We start from the raw sequence: 21,111 nt of genomic DNA on the forward strand, positions 1-21,111 counted from the left end.
TTTCTTCGCTGAATTTTTTCACAGAGTTTCGGGCACTCTCAAAGTGTACTCGCGAGTAGTAGAGTATCGGAATAAAATTTGAAAAGTAGAAAGAAAGGGTAAATCGATTCATCGATAAAATGGGGATATACAACAAACTTGCAATTTTGACCTTCGTAGTTATGGCCGCTGCAGCACCGGCTGCTTTAAGCTCTATTTTGCAAATTGAAATTTCTCTCCTAGGACAGAAACTAGTAGAGTTGAAACGTAAGTGTACTAATTGTAAAACTATTTCGTTGCAGATAGAATCGTTCAATTTTCAATTTGACCCTAAAAATTATCTGATTTCTCTTTAGTTCCGTGAGTCACTCGAATTCCAGTTTGACTCGTCGCACTTCGGTCCTTCGCAATCGGTCTCTGAGATGGGGGCGTTTATGGAAAATCGAAGATGTGTAAAAAAATAGGTATAACAAAAAAATTTTCAACGAAAAATAAAGCAAAAACAAAATTATTGTAAAACAATTACTTCACGAATAAAACGATGTCCTCAATTTTACTGGAATCACTTTTTTTTGTCTTTATCCGATATCCGCTCGATCGATTCATTTGAGGCTAAACAAAGGAAGAGTTTTCGATTTTTTTCCCGTAAAAAATGCAAAAGAAACATCTTATAACTTTGATGTTGAATACGTTAAAATATCCGGCGATACTTCGACGTCGAAAGTTGATAAATTGAATAGAAAATGGAAGAAAAAGATATCCGTTCCGTCGGTTTTTTTGGTTTTTGTTTTCAGTTTTTTTTTTTAAATAAAAATCATTTAGCATTGATCAAACAACGAGATGAGGCGACTCAAGAATGTACTTAATTTAAACCACATTTATCGCACGAAATAAAGTGACAGTAATTTTGATTAACGACATATTTATTCGTAATTAATTACCCCAGAGCGCAATCGGTCAAACATAATAATTAACTGTATCAAAGAACAAATGAAAACGAAAAATGTACGGGAATAGTATTTTTGACACAACAATTTTCCAACACCATTTCCTACGCACGCATAAATCTGATACGGTGTAAATATTTTCAGAAAAAAAAGAATAAAAAACGAAAAAGAAAATTAAATTAATTGAAATAGCGTTGTCCGCGACGGGTATCAGTTGTATAACTGTAGCAGCGTCGCGACGTCGGACGTCGCGTCGTGTGGCCCCGCACCTATTAATAATAATTCTCGGATGAATGGTTGTCAGGTTTACGAGATGAGAGAGGCAGGAGAAGAGAAAAAAAAAAAGGAAAAATCTAAGTAAATAAATATAAAAAGAATGTGCACAGGGTGTAAACGAGAAAAAAGAGGTATGAGAAAGGAGGAAAAATCCTCTAACTAAATTATAATTTCCGAGGCACGCGTATTATACGAAATACGTAGACTCTATACGTATATACACCTCATACTCTGTACCGCGAACATTGGTAATGACATTTTACTCTCGTTAATCGAACCGTTAACGGTTTAAACTGAGCTTAACGGTTCCTTGGCGCGGCCGCTGCAAAGGCCAATTAATAATTAACTGAAGTTGTACAACACTATACGTCCATAATCGGATATTCGAGAGTTTCCGTTCTTGTTGGTTTCATCATCATTACCCATGATTATCATTATCACCATCGATATCATCGGATGCAGGTTTCAATCATTTCCTACATCCGTGTATTCCAACTTTTTTCATTCCATCTCCTTTGTTTTTTCTGTTTCGTTTTGTTTTTCAACTTGCGGTGACGCTCTCGCGATCAGCTATATAACTCCTCTCCACCGCGTGGTTTTTAAACTATTTTCACGGATAATAAATTCATTTGGTTATTACAAAGGTATAGTTATACACGCGTTCGTGTAACGTACACATAGGTATATAGGTGTACAATGGGTATGCGAACGAAACCGTGCGGTGGTGGGTCCCCTGTGCTCCAGGAACTTTTCGTATATCAGCAAATTACCGCTAGGTATTATATATTTTATACTTACATATTCACGGGTATATATGTAAAGATATGTGCACGCGTATAGATACGTACATATGTATATGTATAGATATAACAAACTCGCGTCGTTATTTTAAAAGAGAGAATAAAGCGCGGGGGTGTTGAACATCGTCGCAAAGCACGCGCGAGCACAGGGTGGATGACGGGGAGGAGGGGGGTGTATAATAAGTTAAATTTATTTACGCGTTAAGTAATTATAATAGGTATGTACTGTGTATATGTATGTATACGTACGAATCTGGGAAAATTATAACCGCACGCGGCAAATGTCATACGGTCTCTCGCAGCCGGTGAATTTCATAATTTATGCATTTTATTTGAACTCGGTACAATACCTATTACGGTGGGTATGTATTTCCGATAATTCATTAACTATGTGAAAATATTTTTGCAATTAGCATAGCTATGTATATATTATTGTTGTTCTCTTCAACTTTGAATATTTGTTGATCGAGTTTAATTTATTTTTTTTTTTTTCACGCCCTCCTTCCATAAATAATAACGATAATGTTGGAAATTAGCGAAACGTCATGGATACGATACAGAAAATATTTGCGTTTCAAATTTATCCACCTTTTTGGAAAGCTATTAAAAACAAATAAAAACCACAAATTTAAGCTTCGATGTACGTACGTACGCAGTGTACGATATAACGTATGAGTATACTTATACGGATATTAAACGGTCATTTGTGGGCATGCAGATAAGAAGGAAGAATAAGAAAACTTCTAAACTTTTAATTAAACCGTGGTTATAACGGACAGCAATGTACATCTATATGGCATACAAGTACATGGTATAGGTATACACATACCTTTAGAGCACATAGAGGCCATAAAACGTATAAAAGTAGAAATAGCTCAGGAAGAAAGAAAAAATTCTGATTGTTCAGAATTGCAGGGTGAAGAAAAAAGAAAGAGAAAAATAAAAATTAGGAAAAAAAAAAAAAACCAACGAAAAAAAGGGAAAAGAAAAAAAATGAAAAAAATCGTCCTTCGAACGAACGTTTCTCTCAACGTCGTACGAAATATATACCTATATACCTGTGTACCTCTACCTACTGGTATAATTTCATTTCGGCCCATTATCCTGGCCTCTTTTAACCTTTTTATGCAAAATTTTTGCTTTCCAGTTATTGCCGGTGCTTTGAACGTAGGTACACCTTGAAAGAAGGAAAAAAAAAAAATGAAGAAAAAGATCAAAAAAGAAGAAAAACTTAGGACTCTGCGATGCGCGAAAACTTTAAGCACGTTTTTATCCTTATTATGGGTTGGGTCGGGCCCTGAACTGAGCCTGATTTTTCTTACGGCATTGGGCGCGAGGAAACATGAATGTGTAGATTGGTGGAAATATACGGGGTAAGATGGATAGAACAAAGAATTTTGAATAACGGAAAACAAAGAAGGGAAGAGAAGAGAAAGAACCGTATATGCTAGAGAGATTTCAACTACGATTGCCGTCATTAAACGACGAACAAATTTTAACCCCACGTACATTACCGTGTTATATGTGATTCCGAGCGGATTATAATACGCTCTATATAATTTGCATAATTATATTCTCTTCTAGTGATGCCGTATTCCTCGGTCACGATATCTGCAAAATTTTTGAAAGTGGAGAGAATAGGAGAAAAGAAAACGCGAGCATGAGGCGTGTTACCTTTTACCAAAGGTTTTACATAATTTTGTAATCTGTTTCGATTTTTTTAATTTTAATTTTTCTGGAGCGTAATCGGAAAATTCGCTTAGATTTGCGTTCGGAAAATGATGGGTTACGTTCTCGCGGTTTCAAAGGCTTGATTTTGCAGGAAATTGAAAATTCAGGACGCACTTCGCGGATCGGGGATATTAATTGATAACGAAATGCATTAGGCATGTTAAGTCGACGGCGTAGATGTTCTCGTCGGCAAACTCCGAGGGTCGTATGTATACCGAATCGTGATGAATTAATTCCCCGTAGATTCGATAGCGAAATAACGGAGAGGCTGAGAATAGCAAACTAGAGAAATCGATGAATTATTGATAACTCTAAACGCGATTATGGTGGACTAACGCTGGCTGAAAACGTTACTAATTTTAAGATATAGTCAGCACTGGTTACAGATACAGGTAATTCGCTTGACCAGAATTTCGAAATTTTCAATAATCCATCGAATCATATTAGCGGTAATACCGAACTAGATGACACGAGGACTATACGGTATGCCTGGGAGAACTGAGAACTAATTTTCCTCCTCTACAGTTAATTAATTTTCGCCAACAGGATCTTATGCACACAAGACCAAACCATTTCCGTATAATTATAACAAAAAGACTACGACCTATATCTACAGTATAAGCAGCAAAGAGCGAAGAGCGAGAGGAGACAATTTTGTTCAACGCGAAGATGAAATCCTCCGTGTGTAATTTTCCTTCGAATCTACTTTATAGGTATGTATATGACCTCCGAGTTTCAATTCTACATCTAGTTTATACCCCGAGGGCTCGAAAATCTCAAGCTATATTTGACGGTCACCTGATGTTGCCCGTGCAGTACAAAGACCCCTGTAAAACCAACCCCCCAAAATAATGCTGGCGTTATAATCTATGCTGTAAATCTTCATCTCTTTCGAGCTGGTTTCGTGTACGATTGATTCGTATTTTATTCATTTTTCTGTTATTTTTTCCTCAAAAAAATGTTGCAATGCTTTCGAGAATTGTCCTTGCATCGGAAGACTTCGAAAAATTTTCATAGATAGTTAAAATTCTTTATCTACTCGGATTTTGTCTTCATCTGTCCAGAGATGAATAGTAATTAAAGAGATCTGGAAAAAGAATTAAAGGCCGATATCGTTCGCATCAAAACGAATGTGACGAGGGTTTTCAAGTTGGCATAGAATTTTCCCTTACATAATAAATACGTACGAGTGCGGAAAGTCATTAAAGTCATCTATAAAACGTTGAGCCGGATTGACCCCCTTTGCATTTCTTCTACACACGTAGGTACGATATACGTACGTTTAATACGCGGCGGAATCTACAGTACAAAAGCATAAGTTAGAAAGAAAGAAAGAACGGAAACTTGAGGGTAGCGCAGCGTCATCGACGTCTCCCAGAATTCCAGATGACGGCGAACGAAATTTCAACGCGGCATTCGGATATGCAGTTTGCCAGCGAACACATCAAAAATGGTACATCGGATTTATCATTTTTTACATCCCATATTTTTTTATATCTCATCATTTTTTTTTCCTTTTCTAAAATTTCGCCTTTTTTTTCTTGTTCTCTTTGCCCATCAAGTGGACCAATTTTTCTCCCAAATCTGCTGCAGGGTTGGGGGGGATGGAAAGTAGCAGCAGTAGTAGGGATCAAGAAGCACGTTTGTCATTTTTATTATTCTTTTCTTGTCTTTAACTTTTTGTTTCTTTTCTCTTTTTCTCTCTTCCTTCCTTTTTCTTCCTTTGCGCAAAATCTCATGCACATCCGTGAGAAGGTTATATACCAGGATTAGTACCCTGACTTTAGAGAATTTTTCAAATACATATATACATAGATACATATGTATACGTAAATATTATATACTTTCTCTTTTCCTTTGTCACGCACAAGCACTCCGTCAAAGAAGTTCGCGCTCCGTATAGTAGAAAAAAAAGATGACAAAAAAAAATTAGTTTTTTTTTTTGATTTAAAAAAAAAAAATCAAAAAAAACAAGAAAACTTCTACGAGATGACGAAAAAAATTGTTTTCTATTCGTCAAATTCCAGATTACGAAGAGAAAAAAAAAATTCTTCCCATATAACTCACAGACCGCGCGAATCGCGAAATAAATTTACCATCCAAAAGAATATATTTTGCATGAATCAGCTTCTTTTATAAATTTTTTATTTTCTCTTATTCGTCTCTCTTTTCATTCGCTTTGTGCAATCGACACGCGACCTCATTCAATTCTACAGCGTATATGTATACACACACGTCGTATGAATGTAATTTACATCGTAGTTGTGAAATTTTTTAATTGGAAGTAAAGTTAACAAAAAATTAAAAAGCAAAAAAAAAACAAAAAAACGTGAGCAAGGATATTACACATATGTACATGGTATACATATATTGATATGCATACCTATTGCTATGTATAACGTAGAGTTAAATGGGACGTTGCATGGATTTATTGTGGTGTACTGGCGAGTAGTAGCTGGGGTTGTACTGACCGTTGTATACCATGTAGCGTATACATGCGTGTGGACGATTCTAATAATTTGTAGGTTCGTCGCCGAATAATTACAATTTGTACACGATTACACAACCGGTTGCAGCTGTACGGTAAATATATACAATTTGTATATTGTAATGTGTATAAATATATTGTATATAACATTCCGCGAGGAAGGGAAAAGGAAAAAGGGAGATGGACCGGCGGGGGAAGAGCTTTACTACCGAATGTAACAACACAAGCGAAAGGGTCCCAAAAGCCAATAAATAACGAAACTCTACATGACGCGTGATTTGTTACTTGCGATTTACGAGTCGCGATTTGCGGCATCAACGGTTTGTATATGTTTAATATTATACACATGAATATCATACATGCGTACATATACCTATGTATTATTTATCCGTGCGTATCATGCAAACGGTTGATCTTTATGGTGTGTACACGTATAAAAGCATTAATATATTTTACAACAAATATGAATACGATTTCCTCATCGAAATTCATTCGTAAGTCGGATTATTTTTCTTTACCCTGTTTGCCAGCATAGCGCGTCAACAGCTTCTTTCGTATGACCGCATATTCCAAATTGAAAATCTCTGTTTGTTCTTTTATTTGTTTGTTTAATTTCATGAATCCGTTTGTTCAATATGTCAGTAAAACTCCGGAAATCGATGACATCTGATTGAATAATTGATGAAAGCGTACATGTAACGTATTGTCGAGGAAAATTTTAGCTTGATTGGAAAATGAGAAAAAACCCAAATCAAACGACAACAACGATAAAACTAATTTAACTATTATTCGAAATTCTTGAACAATTATTGTTTGTCCGCGAGCGAAAATTTTGGCAGCTTTGATTGAACACCGATATTGAAATAATAAGAATAATGACAATAGTAATAACACCGATAACAATATCAACCTCCTCACCGAATAAAAAGTTGGAAATTCGACGTGAAAAAAAAAACGTGACATATTTCATTTGGAACAAAAGAACAAATTATATTCGATTAGGAATTAGTAGCGATAATCATGCATGTAGAATGAAAAATCGGAGGGAATTAGATGATGAATAATAATTATTGAAAAATTTCAATTATTTTACGAACGATAAAATATAGGAATATGCAACGATATTAGTCAGACGGTGTACCTGTATGGTTATGTGATGCTGTGCGCAAGATTAAACACTCTTGCAGATTATTATTCACGTTACTTTTCTGCGTGCCTGCGAAACGATAAAAGGATTAAAGGATTTCACGTTGGCTCTTATTCGCCAACAACGCGTAGGGATTCTTTTCGTTTCATTGTTCTTTGTTCGTTTTTTTTTTTTTTTTTTGGCTTTTTCTCATCTTTCACACGTACTTTGCTTTTTACCCGTAACGTTCATAAATCATCCTTTCAGAAATTCATTCTTTGAAAAAAAAGTTTTCTCTCTTTTACTTCCATCTTTTGGTATTTTTTGAAAATTTATTCGATACAAAACTATAATCACGTACGTAAGATTAAAATTTTTCAAGGAAATTCACCGAAATTAAAATTCGATGCGGATTTGGAAACGGAGATTTCATCGGATCTACATTTTTTGGTGTATAGACAGTGACTGTTATCTGTACAAGCAAGGAAAAAGACTTATAAAATCTCAAAGCTATGCTTTACTTTTTTTTTTTTTGGCGTTCAACAAAGAAATTCCACCATGAATCCTTCAAATTAAACCTTCTTAAAAAAAAGCTCATTTTTTTTAGATTAAACTCTTGGAAAAAAAATTCCATTCCTTGTAGCAAATATTCTAAATTGTGAAAATCGAACAGAAAAAAAAAAACCTCTCAAGCTTCAGGTCTTCCTTCACTTTATTGTAAACTTGAAGCTTAAAATTTGCATACGTGTATTCGTATATACATAATCTTATGCCAGTCCAAAATTTGTAATTTTTTTTTTGTTACAATCTTTTATCAGAAGTATTTATACGTAATTGTGAAAATGAAAGCGCTTCGATTCCATTGGAACGTTTAACTGGATATTTTATTTTTTCAGAAGAATCTGGAATCACGGGTAAAAAAAAGCTCCCGATGTAGTCTTTATGGTGATCGCGTTTAGCCGGTATATTAACGAACTTATATTCACCTACTTATTGTACATCCCAAAGCTAATCTTAATCGACTATTTACTAGGAAGGATATACGTGTATGCAGCCCTGCGCGTGTATTTAGTAACCATGTAACTACTATATACATTTATATACCCCATTGGTCTTTGGGGATTCTCGGGCTTAACCCAAACTAATCAGATCACTGCGTATATACCATAGTAGCACTAACCTGCTGCACGGTAGGAGCATAAGACACCAGTTGAATAGTTTTCAGCGGTACAAAAGGACGATCGACGAATAATAAGGTCCTCGCGGATTAAAGCTTCGTCCTAAATACCACGAAAATTAAAAGCTAACCCCTGCGGTTGTACAGATACAGCGGATTTCGTCGAAAACTTCACACTCATCGCACAGGTAAAAAATCATCGATGGGTTTTTTTTTTTCCGAATATACGTACATTGAAAAATTTGAAAGCTCGTCCCGCGTAACGAAATTACGTCAGTCGGATGATGTTTTTTATTTTATCAAAATTTTTGAACACGATGTGATTGGTTGTCGACCTCCGGTCGGTGGATGTCGTATCGAGCTTTTGTTTCCAAAATCGTCACCGTGTATTGTTATGATTATTCATAGTGCTTGCGCGTCCATTAACGTTCAGGTTATTATTTTATTGACGCATAATACGGGTGTGTATATATATATGTACCTACCTGTTATGCGATCTGTATATAGATGGTTGGGCTTTCATCGTACATTAATATGCCAACAAAGCTCGCGCAAATAACCCGTTTGCAAGCACCGTATATAGGTACAGCAGTGAGAAGACCCCGCTTGCATAAAGCATGTTGAACATTATACGTATACCGTATACATACGTATATGTACACATACTACAGGAACTTCAGGATGGAAAGAAAATTAGCAAAATGACCGATTTTCCGTAGATAGGATTTCAGGTATGGGTGTATAGGTGAAAAGCTGAGCTTTCGAAACTTTTCAAAAACTTACTGGAGAAAGGAAAAAGCCCTCTAATGTCCGTCGATTATGTATAATCATAGGAAATTTTTAGCGACGAGAAGAACTTGAGCTTTTTCGTTCCGTTTTGAGGCACGATTTGTTCCTGAAATTTCAAATTATATATGTAAAGGATATGAGCATATTTCCTACGGGAGTTACACGATGAAAATTGGTGTACGATTGCGGTGTGCAATAGGTATTTTACGCATATTTTCTTCCGCCCGATCGAAATCGAATATTCAGCGAAAGAATTGCAGTAGTACATCATTTGTATTATAGAAGGTACAGACCAATGACGCCTTCCATATTACATTATATAGATATATGTATGTACGGATATACCCATATATGGGTGGAATACATTGAAGATGCAGTCGGGGCGCGAAAATATATGAGAAAATTTCATTCTCTTTGTATAGACGCCAATATCTTGCAGTTCACCTGTACAGTACATATACACATGTATATGTTTATACACATATATATATATATACTCGTGGGTATAAAATCCCTGTGGAAATAGGGCGCAAAGAATTGCAGGGTGTATATAGCGGGGCAGTTTTCATGCCGGTGTACGTACGGCCGCCATTTTACTCTCTTTGTGCGACAATTTTCATTCGTCACACGATCTTGAAAACGCGCAATTGATTCCCCAGATAGTTACCCCTTATGTACTAAACCGTATAGATATTGCTGCAGGTACATGGTTTGTATGAATTTCTTACCGTATATATCTCAGGCTAGATACATGTAAACGGAAAAGAATTTGAAGTTGAAAAAAAAAAAAAAAAAAAACGAAAGGAAAGAGGAACGAACGTGGGTAGAGATAGAAATTGGAGGACGACGATAACGACCATTCGTATCTATTCGTTCAAATTTCAGGTGCGATATTCCACGATGGTTGCGAGGAAGACAAGGCGACGTTCGAGTACGCTGTTGATATTTTGCGTATGAATCGTCTGGCTGGTCAATTGGTATTGGAGCCGGTGATAAAATGGGTGAGAGGGAACAGCGATGGCATCGGTACGGCCGCGGCAGGTAAGTCAATTACAAAATCCAGAGCCGCGTAATTTGTCACCCTGTGTCAAAGCCAGGGCCCGCGGTGCGTTCCGGTATAGAAAATATAGATGAGTAAATATATGTATTCGTCAAGAACGTGCACACCTCGCGCATTAAATGCCCCCAAATACTCGCGATATTTCGGGATCCGTTGCCACGGCGACGTCGGGCTTTTATACAAATCCCATGTCCCTATCGAACGATCGCTGATATGGGCGGGTAGAAAAAAAAATGTAATTTTAAGTTACTCAAATAGCTCTTTTCAAACGTGAACAATTATACGTACTGAACGCGTGAACTGATTCGGTGAATCGTTTACTGTTTTCATTTTTCTGTCACTCTGAAAATTCAAAAAACTTCATTCGCAGCAAGGAGAAAAGAATGGCAAACTTTTCCCCGTCGCATTCATATAATTCGTGGAAGCCAATGTGATTTGTGAAATATTTCATGCTGCGGACTACAGAAATTAAAAATGGACGGTCCTTTAGATTTGGGTGTACTGTACTTTGCGTGATGATTATAATTTTCTCGTGTAGTCCAGTGCCACGTTCTGAGTGGGGAAAAATTCCGGCGAAATGTTACGTTGAAAATTTAGTTTTCTGTTTTTGTATTTAATTTTTCAAATTCGTTCCCGCGTCGGAAATACAGAGATAGGAGGGTACCGCGTAAAACGTCCGGGGGGAGAGCATTTTCTCTTCATTATTTTCTTCTTCTTTTTATCCCTTCTTTTTTTTTTTGTTACTTTTATCTTTGCAATGTTTGATATTCCATGAATACTTACGATGTACAAAATGAACAACGTTCGAGAACCTTCTCACGCAAACTGTGCGCCATTGGGAGGGGAGAGGATATTCGATTTGAGCTTGAAAATCGACTTTTATGAAATATCAATATCAATCGCAAAACTATCTAAAATGAAATGTGGGTCAATTTTCTTAACGAAATTTTGGCAGGGTTACTTTATGAGGATAATCATTTTTATATTTTATTGTCTCTTTTCAACGCACGTTCGATTGCGGCAACACGGATGGAAATTTTCGTCCAATTTCTAAGATCATCATTTTTTCTTGCACCATTTATTCAACCTAGCAAGAATATATTTTCATTCTTCATCTCTACGATTGTCAGAAAACGAAAAAGGAAAAACGTTAGCCAGATTTGCTTTTATTAGCGATTTGAAATTGGCGTTTTCTCATTATTTCTTTTTATTTTCTTTCTCATTTTGCACAACTTGCAGTAATTCGATACAAATACAATTAAATAAATTCTTACCCACTTCTATATTCTCATTTAATTTCAATCATTATGGCGTATGTCTTTTTCGAAAATTCATTACCGAAAATAATTTCCTCCCCCCCTCTCCCCGCGAATACAGCGGTAACAGCAACACCTTTATTGCTCGAACAAAACTTTCGTTGAAACTCCCATCTTAAAAGTCATTTGTTTCCTATACGATCTCTCCGGTGCTCCCATTTTCTCGAAGCTTTTTCCCCTACCATTCCCTTCTGTCCCCCATCCGCCACCCTCTGCCCCCATAACAATTCTCCCTTGATCGCCCGCACTGCTATCGAAAATCAGGTGATGCTATATATATATATATCTCGCGACTGCAGCCATTAAACAAAGAACAGAAAAAAGAAAGAGTGAAAAAAAATCGAAAACTGTTCTATGATCAACTTGCACGTGGTATTTCTCAAGTCCCTTCCTCTCTCTCTCTCTTTCTCTCTCTCTCTCTCTACCTCTCTCTCACCTTAATGATGACAAAGAATAGAGGAGGAAAAAAAACAAGAAGAGGTAGAAAAAATGAGCTACTCTCTGATAAGCTAATCAACGAAGATGGAAAACGGAAAAAAATATGGCCACGGATGAGTAAAAATTAATTAACGACTTTCCAGCGCAGAGAAGATAGGAAGAGAAGGGTGAAAAAAAGGGAAGGAGGTGAGAGAGGAGAAGGAGAAGAAGAGAAAAAAAATGAAAATTTATGGTTTCAGCTTGCGATTTACTGGAGGAAGGTGTGGCGGTTATTTTCGGTCCGAAAAGTCCTTACACAAGACCAATCGTATCCAGTATCACCGCTCGTTACTCGGTGCCGCATATTGAATATGCATGGCGACCCATGGATGAATCTACGCTGCAGTCAACAACGATCAACGTTTATCCTCACAGCGAAAGTATCGCCTCTGTAAGTTTCCACGTTGCACGTCGAAATCCCAGTTATGTAAAGAAAGAAATTTACCGAAAAACGACGAATCGCCGAATATCCAAAAGTTTTGCCATCTCGTTGAAATTGTCACAAGTGTTTCAACGTTTTTTTTCATTTCCTCCGCGTTTTTAAGATAGCAAAACCGAAAGAAGAAACAAAACTGAAAATTTCAACGGAACACGATAACCAACTCAATCGATGCGTGTATTAATTAATTATCTCCGTTAAAAATGATATAGCGTATAGTGTATATTATTTCCTTATTTTTCAATTTACCGTATATTATTCAAAGGGGTGAACACAAATATTCCTCCTGATAAATATCTCCGTAATTTTCCACCCCTTTTAACGGGAGACGAAGGGGGTGGGTTTGAGAGGGGGTAGGGGAGGGGGGGGGGGGGCCGGTTGCAGAAAACGGGTGGAGTAAAGGTTGCGCAGATCACGGCTGGTAAAAGGAATTTCATGTTTTCATCTATTTCTCGTTGCTTTTCGCTCCTTGAAATATTTCAAGAGAAACTCTACATAGGTATAATACGTTATGTGTATAAGTGTATGGGTACATAGGTATATATATATTAACGTGTCAGACGCATTACTCAGCTTAAGGTAAATATCTGAACCGGCAACGATACCCATCATCGTGCCTTGAACACTTCAACTACCCCCGCCTCCCAATTTTTTTTCTCTTCTTTTTTCTCCTACCTCCATATATTTCGCATTTATACTCTCAGAGTTAACAAGTTTCTCTATTTTATTTACCGCCCCTTCATATTATATTTACCCCCGAATTCCCGAAGGGCGATGAAATTCTTTTCTCTCCCTCTTTTTTTCATTTGTATCAGGCGTAGGTAACATGTGGATACGAGAGTTGAGATTTTAGAAACTCTTGAAGCGTTAAGAGAGGAGAAAAAAACGAATTTCAATAAAATTTCCCGTAAGATCGTATATCGATTTCATGCGCAGATATGAAAGACGATAAATAGATGAGATCTTTTATAAATACAAAAATGATTGGAAGTGTAGGTGAAACCGTGGCGATTCAATATAAAACCCCTATTTCTCTCCACACAGAGGGTTTTATGTATAACGTAAGGTATAGGTATAATAAAAGTCACGTACCACATAAAGATTTGTACGACCTTGTTTACAATTTTACTTCTCGATTTAACTACCCCACCTACACGTATACGTATGCGCTATGGGATGCAGAGAAAAAGAATTAAAATAAATTATTTATGTATTACGTATTTGTACACACGTATACATTCTCGTATAAAATGTATATTACACGAGATAACTTTTAGCATCTGTCCTTACCGCAGATTTCGTTGGTACATAAGAAATATAAGCGCACTCCTTAGTATATTAACATGGAGTAAATGTCCCGAGCGCCCGCGTTCTTATCTTTAGTAACAAAAACCGCCATCTTTATTGTCAGATCCTACAGAAATTCTAGTGCCAAATTTTCTGAAGGAGCAAAAGTAAAACAAGATAACAAAAAAACTGCGTAATAAGCTGCTCGACTATACGACAAAATTTAGATTTTATTCACTTGATAAAATTTTTCCGACTACTCAATTTTTCCCTTTTTCTTTTCTCTCTCTCTCTTTTTACCACCCCCAGTCACGAACAATTTGTCGTAAACTAGAAGTTAATTAATAAAATAATAATAATAATAATCAACGATTCATCGGAAAAAATTCTTTCAAATTTTATTCAATTATCACGTATATTCAAAAATTTCAGGAAAAGAAAAAAATGAGAGGAGATGAAAAAAAAAAACAGGAAAAATTGTGAAATATTATCATGAGATGAAAAGATATATCGAGCGGTCCATATTTCGAGTACTCCGATGAATTTTAATTAGTGACTGATGAGGAAAAGTTGGCTGTAATTGTTATTGATGGGATTAGGAAATGGGATTGGAGTACTTTTGACTCGTTGTGAGGTATGGTGGAAATGAAGGATTAAATTTTCGTACACACCCCATCGATGTAAATATATTTCCATGAATTTTGAGTGCTATGTAATACGTATACATACATATAATTGTGAGGGGTATATTTTTCGAGAAATTTAGCTCGATCAAAATTGTAAAGGAGAACGAGAACTCTTGTCAATGTCCGTAGAGCGAAAACTCCCTTTCAATCTCATCACCTACTCCCACAATTTTATCAGAACTCCCACGGATTCCGGATAAAAGCAAACCTCACATATAACAGAGTATGTACACCTATGTACATATTTATATACACTTATGTACGTTAGTATGTATGTAATGCATAGGGCTATATATGTTCATCGAGGACTTTCTGCAATTCAATTCGCACTTGATGCTGCAATTTGCAAACGATTCGCGAAAAATCATCCCGATCATAATTGACTGTTTGAAAACGGTTGAAAAGAACTTTTTAAAAACTCAACGATCAAATTCAGTCTGAATATAATACGTTCGAACCGATCAGGTTTTAATTTCTTCTTTTTCGCTATTTTCTTGATTTGGCTTACATTCACGCGATACAAAATAAACCACCGCCTTAACGTACGTGGAAGCATCTTTATTTTTCTTTAACATTTTTCTCTCGATATATTTATCGATCGTTTATTTTTCAGGCAATCGCGGTCCTGACGAAGGCTATGCCTTGGACCCAATTTACAGCGGTATACGAAACGGACGATGGTTTAACCCGTCTTCAGGAAGCGCTGAAACTCCACGGTCCAAAAGATAGCCCAATTACAGTAAGGCAGCTAGGATCGGGTCCGGATTATCGTTCTTTACTCAAGGAAATCGCAGCGTCTCGCGAAGTCAATATACTTCTCGATGCCGAACAGGATAACGTTATAGAAGTAATGAAGCAGGCCCAAGAAGTAAACTTGATGAAGGATTACCACACCTACATCATTACGGATTTGGTAATGCGCAGCGACGGTATAAAAGACGTACACTTTTTTTTTTTTCACGCGGAAGATTTATTCCAGTCCCGTCACGGTCGACGTTTTTCCCCTCCACCTCTCCCTTTCTTTTCCTCACCCTTATTTTTTATTCTTGTTCTATTTTCCCGCGTGCATGGGTACCTATGTTTGAAATTTCATCGCTCGATTGAATCCAACGTGGAGAATTTTCTGCGCGGTGAAGAAGAATGTCTTTTCATATTTCTCAGCGATTCGCGATCTTCGCCGATCCGACCCCCGTCAATGTCTGGAAAACCCGCCACACGACCGGACTCCAACCTTTATATATTTATACCTCTATTTTATTTTATTACCATGAAAATTTGATGACCATTTCTTCTATCTGTCCGCCCCGCGACGGTCGATGAACCTTGAACAAAGTTAGAGGCGCCCGAAATAACGTCTGACGTATATTATTAAAAAATACCTCGGAGATACAGGGTGAAGAAAAAAAAAAAATGATTTTCATTAGGATTTAAGAAAGGTAGTGAATGAATAACCGAAAGTAGAGAGCATGTCGGGTGACTTTTGTACCGGAGGGTGGTAAATGGCTCAATACGGGAGAATTGAGACATGTCTAGTGTGTCTGGCATTGACGTTTTCTAAAATAATGCCCGTTATCCCTTTGTTTCGGATTTTACAGGATTTGCCGGGTCATCCAATACTAAAAACGTTCGTAAACTCAACGGCGAATATTACAGGATTCTCATTTTTAACTGAAAAGAGAGATGAGATTAGCGAAGCCCTTGGATTTCAAGTAAAGGTAATTAAAAACCACTTAACTAAAATGCCAAATTAAATCCCTATAAAGAAAGTTTCGGACGGCTTTGCTTCTGCTCTTTTGCAAGTTAACACTCAAAAGCCTTGTGTGGAGTTGAAAAAAAAAAAAAGAAAAAGGAAATGAGATGACGATGAAGAATTGAAATTAAGAAATTAAAATTATGGCGGAATAATTCGCTATGTCGGAGGTCTTGATCTAAGCGTAACGTATGGTTTCGTGAAAACCACCGAACTTGACCGTTGCAAATTTTACTCCCTCGTCGCTCGACGACCAAAGTTTTTTGACCTGATTTCGGGTCAATTGTCCGGATGAAAAAAGTGCATGAAGAAATTATTCTCCGTGGCAATATCTTCAATAAACTCTCGCCGTGTAACGGAGACACTATTTTAAAGCACTTGCACTAGCGTACCACTCAAAAGACCAGCTGTGCAACAACGGCACTTACGAACAGCTGACGGTGCGCCTTAATTTTCGTTTCATTAGCCTCACTACCACGTTAACATTGCAAAATTACATAAAAATGTTAACTTCGTTCGCCCTGCACACGATTAGAGGGGGAAGAAGACCGTTACAACCATGAAAATTATCTGCATGCGTCGCACGTCGGGCGAAATTTTCAACGAGTACTGGAGGAACGACAAAATTTACCGAAAACGAAAGAAAAAGAAGCACCGCTAACTATTCGACGAAAAAGTTAGCGATTTATTTTTTCCACCACGATAATTTTTTGGCTTTTCAGATTGAGGCCGCTCTGCTTTACGACGCTGTCATGTTGTTCAACAAGGCATTGGAGGGTTTGAACGTGGCAAATGCGGAAACGGATACGCCTTTAAAACTTGCACCAACTTCGCTGAAATGTGACGCTAAAAATTTTTACTCCGCTGGTAGGAATTTAACGGATGCGATTCGCTCGGTAAGTAATCGGGAATAATATCTACGAATGCAAAGTCAGGCAACGGTTGAAAAGCCGAATTTCTTCATGGGGAGAAAAAGGGAAGAGAAAAAAATATCGAATCATGAATAAATGATAAATTCGTCGTTCCGCTCATCGGTTAAAAGTTTAAGTAGCGATGGTTGCTGATTGTTGCTCATTAATCGCCTGAAAAGACGATGCCGGTTGTCGGTAGGATTTGAACCGTTGTATTACTGACCGAAGGAATATGGTCGTGGGTTATGCCCCCCGTCGAAATAACAGAGCCCTGTTTGAAATCCCCGTCAGATATTGATCTTGACCTTTGAACCCAGGAAACGCGAATCAACGAACTGACCGGCCCAATCTTAATCGACAAGTCTGGGTCAAGGCGGAACTTCGAACTCGATGTGATCGAATTTCACTTGGACAGGTTCGTCACCATCGGAGTATTCGACGATAAAGAGTTCAGGGTAACACGTAGCGCCAAGGACCGGCAAGAAGATATAGAAAAAAAAATGGAAACCACCTTTTACAGGGTCACCACAAGATTGGTATTACGAAATTTTGGTTTCCGCATATCCGAAAACTTTTTCCTCCCCTTCAAACATTCGAATTTCAGGGTCCGCCGTACCTGATGCTGGTCACGGACGGTTCGAACAGAGGTGTTCAAATCGGTGAGTCGAGATACGAAGGGTACAGCGTTGACCTGATAACGGAAGTGGCAAAAGTTAGAAATTTTCGTTTTCAATTCGAACTGGTACCGGACGGTAACTACGGTTCTTACGACGAAGTAAACAAGTCATGGGATGGTCTAGTGAAACGACTTCGGGACCGAGTTAGTTTTATCGAACGTTCGATATCCGGCACATTCTATAGGGTCAATAAATTAAAGTTTTTAATGCCCCTCAGGAAGCCGATCTCGCCATTTGCGACCTCACTATCAATCACCAGAGGGAACAAGCCGTCGACTTTACGATGCCGTTCATGAATCTTGGTAAGTCAGATTAAATGGACTTGTAATAGGCCCCTTCAATTATCGATTACGCGACAGGTATCAGTATACTCTACATGAAACCGGAAGCTGAAGATCCGGATCTCTTCTCGTTCATGAGACCTTTTACGACCGAAGTATGGATTTACGTTGCTACCGCTTACCTGGGGGTTTCGCTCATGCTCTTCATTCTGGCCAGGTAAAATTGCGCCGACGAGTTCACCGAATTTCCGAACTCATACTTCGGATTTTACAACTCCTTTCAGGGTGGCGCCTGGCGAATGGGACAATCCTCACCCCTGCAACCCCGACCCCGAAGAATTGGAGAACAGTTTCGACTTGAGAAATTCTCTCTGGCTGACGATCGGCTCTCTTATGCAACAGGGTTCCGATATCCTTCCGAAGTAATGAACCGTGAATGGGTGACTTTTGTTTTTACTTTTCCCTCGAGACCAGAAATGAGAAATATAGTACTTCCGTAACTGCTGACCAAATGTCCCGTGTCAGTGTAATTTATTTGTTCATTGAGTTTTTGTTTTTGTTTTCCTTTTTGTTTTTTGTTCTTCTCTTTACCGCGTTTCCATTGGACAATTAAATTTAACGATATACCTATGTATAGGAGTCTGTTTACCATACGGATTTGAGGCGGCTTCCCCACTTATTATCGTGTCATCCTGTGGAAACCTTCTTGTTACCAAGACCTCACGTGTTTGCTCACCACCGTCGACATTGACGTTGATTTTTTTATTCTCCTTACGTTTTTTTCCTAACGCTCTTCTCAACTGACCGCGCGATCACTGAAAAGGGCAAATACTGCGTCGTTACATGTATTTTCTAAGCCCCGAAGAGTCGCGTATCCCGCGTGCACCTGCGGTGTACGACGCGGCAACCGTTGTTTACATAGAAATGATACGTTCCAAGTTTACCCTGACTCCTAATTAGGACTGTCAGAAACCTGGTTAGGGTTTAGTCGTCGTAAAATTCTGACTGCTATTCACAGCCCACTTCGTAATGTGAAGGTATTCCCGCTACGCGACAGCATAGATATGGTGACAGTGTCGATTAACGAAAAAAAAAATTGATATCATTTCTTTCAGAGCCCCTTCCATACGAATGGTAGCCGGTCTTTGGTGGTTTTTTACTCTCATTATGGTTTCGTCGTACACGGCTAATTTAGCCGCCTTTTTAACAACTGGTAAAATGGGTGAGACGATATCGAACGTCGAGGAACTTGCGGCTCAAACGAAAATCAAGTACGGACTACTCGGGGGTGGATCCACCTCGATATTTTTCAGGGTAAACTCGGACATTTCCTTCTACTTCTTTGTAAACCCCCAGAGAAAATATCGTTCCATTATTTCGATTTTTCAACAGGATTCAAACAGTACGACTTACCAAAGGATGTGGGCAGCCATGAACGAAGCGAGGCCAAGTGTTTTCACTAAGACAAACGACGAGGGGGTGGAACGTGTGCTAAGTGGTAAACGAGGGTACGCTTTCATCATGGAATCCTCAGCAATCGAGTACAACGTCGAACGTCATTGTGAACTTATGCAAATCGGTGGTCTCCTGGACAACAAAGGATACGGAATCGCGATGCCGCCAAGTAAGACGACGACGACGATAATGATGGAATGGAGCAAAGAGTTTCCAGCTTTATTGTTTTTTTTTTTTTTTTTTTGATTTCGTTCTTATATTCCCTCAGATTCTCCGTACAGAACTTCGATCAGTAAGGCGGTTCTGACCCTTCAGGAACGAGGAGTACTGGAGGAGCTCAAAACAAAATGGTGGAAGAAGATGAACATCGAAACCGTATGCGAAAAAGAAGATGCGAAATCGGATGCGGACGAGCTTGAACTTCGCCTAGCGAACGTCGGTGGTGTTTTTCTGGTTCTTATGGTCGGATGTGCATTTTCTTTCATCGTAGGTATACTCGAGTTTCTTTGGAACGTGCGGAAAGTAGCGGTCGACGAGAAGGTGAGTTGATTATTATTCGCAGGGATGATTTCTCTCGAAGTCACTGCGCGTGAAACAAAACAAATTTCCGCGTCGTTTTACCCGTCATCGTATCGTCATTTCCAAGGTCACGCCTATGGAGGCTTTCAAGGGCGAGCTCAGATTCGCCATCAATATTTGGGCCGAAACTAAACCAGTCAAAGTAGCTCAAAGCAGCAGAGAGTCCAGCTCTGCTCCTGGACCCGGAAGAATGGGGCGCGCAGCGTCCGCCGCAAGATCCTTGGTAGGATCTTTCCTTCGTCTCGATATGCTCGACAATTTTGAGAAGGACAACGCCTCGAACTCCAAAAGTGGAAATCAGAGAAACGACTGATGTAACTAATCATCCATATTGACTGATCAATCGTTCATTTTTTTTTTCTAGTCTTTACTTCGATTTAAAACTCGATTTCCATCTTCTTTGGAATAATTTGCCGCGAAGCTAGTTTCAAGAATTTTACAAACAGATAATTTTCTTATTTTATCCTGTGAATTGTAATTCACCGGTTCTGAAAAACCTGTATTCTCCAAAATTAGTCGCATGGTAAATAAAACGGAAAGCAAATGGTGATTTCTGAAAAAATAATAACGAAAAAAATCAAAATTTTTAATACAAAAAAAAAAAAAAAACGTATTTTCTCGAATTTCAAATATGCGGTGTAAAAAACGAGGTATCCTTTGCGGCAAAAGATGAGGGCGGAGTTCTACTCTACCTATGAAGCATCACCAAAAATGAAGCGAAAGAAAAAACGCCAGCGGAGAACTTTATTCAAAGTTATCTAAAAGCTAAATCTATTGTCGGAAGGCAGCCGGGGACTTTTATCCTCAGTCGTACAATATTTACTGTTATAAAGAAAATGACCTCATTGTGACCGCGGGGCACGAAAAATATATCCTCAAA

The 21,111-nt window shown here is 38.1% G+C and overlaps 1 protein-coding gene and 1 long non-coding RNA gene across 2 annotated transcripts in view; both read left to right on the forward strand.

The window, feature by feature from the left end:
- Positions 1-20,796, forward strand: part of LOC105690593 (glutamate receptor ionotropic, kainate 2-like) — a 36,119-nt gene extending 15,323 nt beyond the window's left edge. Inside the window, exons 3-16 of the mRNA XM_025746306.2 lie at positions 10,199-10,354; positions 12,367-12,557; positions 15,192-15,491; positions 16,174-16,293; positions 17,051-17,224; positions 17,557-17,775; positions 17,844-18,059; positions 18,134-18,218; positions 18,276-18,414; positions 18,482-18,619; positions 19,313-19,511; positions 19,590-19,821; positions 19,921-20,192; positions 20,299-20,796. Of these exons, the coding sequence (XP_025602091.2) occupies positions 10,199-10,354; positions 12,367-12,557; positions 15,192-15,491; positions 16,174-16,293; positions 17,051-17,224; positions 17,557-17,775; positions 17,844-18,059; positions 18,134-18,218; positions 18,276-18,414; positions 18,482-18,619; positions 19,313-19,511; positions 19,590-19,821; positions 19,921-20,192; positions 20,299-20,544 (2,687 nt within the window). The 3' untranslated portion in view covers positions 20,545-20,796. The remainder of the gene's footprint in view (positions 1-10,198; positions 10,355-12,366; positions 12,558-15,191; positions 15,492-16,173; positions 16,294-17,050; positions 17,225-17,556; positions 17,776-17,843; positions 18,060-18,133; positions 18,219-18,275; positions 18,415-18,481; positions 18,620-19,312; positions 19,512-19,589; positions 19,822-19,920; positions 20,193-20,298) is intronic.
- LOC105690596 lies at positions 24-449 on the forward strand. The gene is made up of 2 exons (XR_001103298.3): positions 24-246; positions 336-449. It is a non-coding gene; the product is annotated as an uncharacterized LOC105690596 (long non-coding RNA).
- Positions 20,797-21,111: the final 315 nt, after the last annotated feature.

Source organism: Athalia rosae, chromosome 6 (genome assembly GCF_917208135.1).
Source record: "Athalia rosae chromosome 6, iyAthRosa1.1, whole genome shotgun sequence".
NCBI classification, from domain to species: domain Eukaryota; kingdom Metazoa; phylum Arthropoda; class Insecta; order Hymenoptera; family Athaliidae; genus Athalia; species Athalia rosae.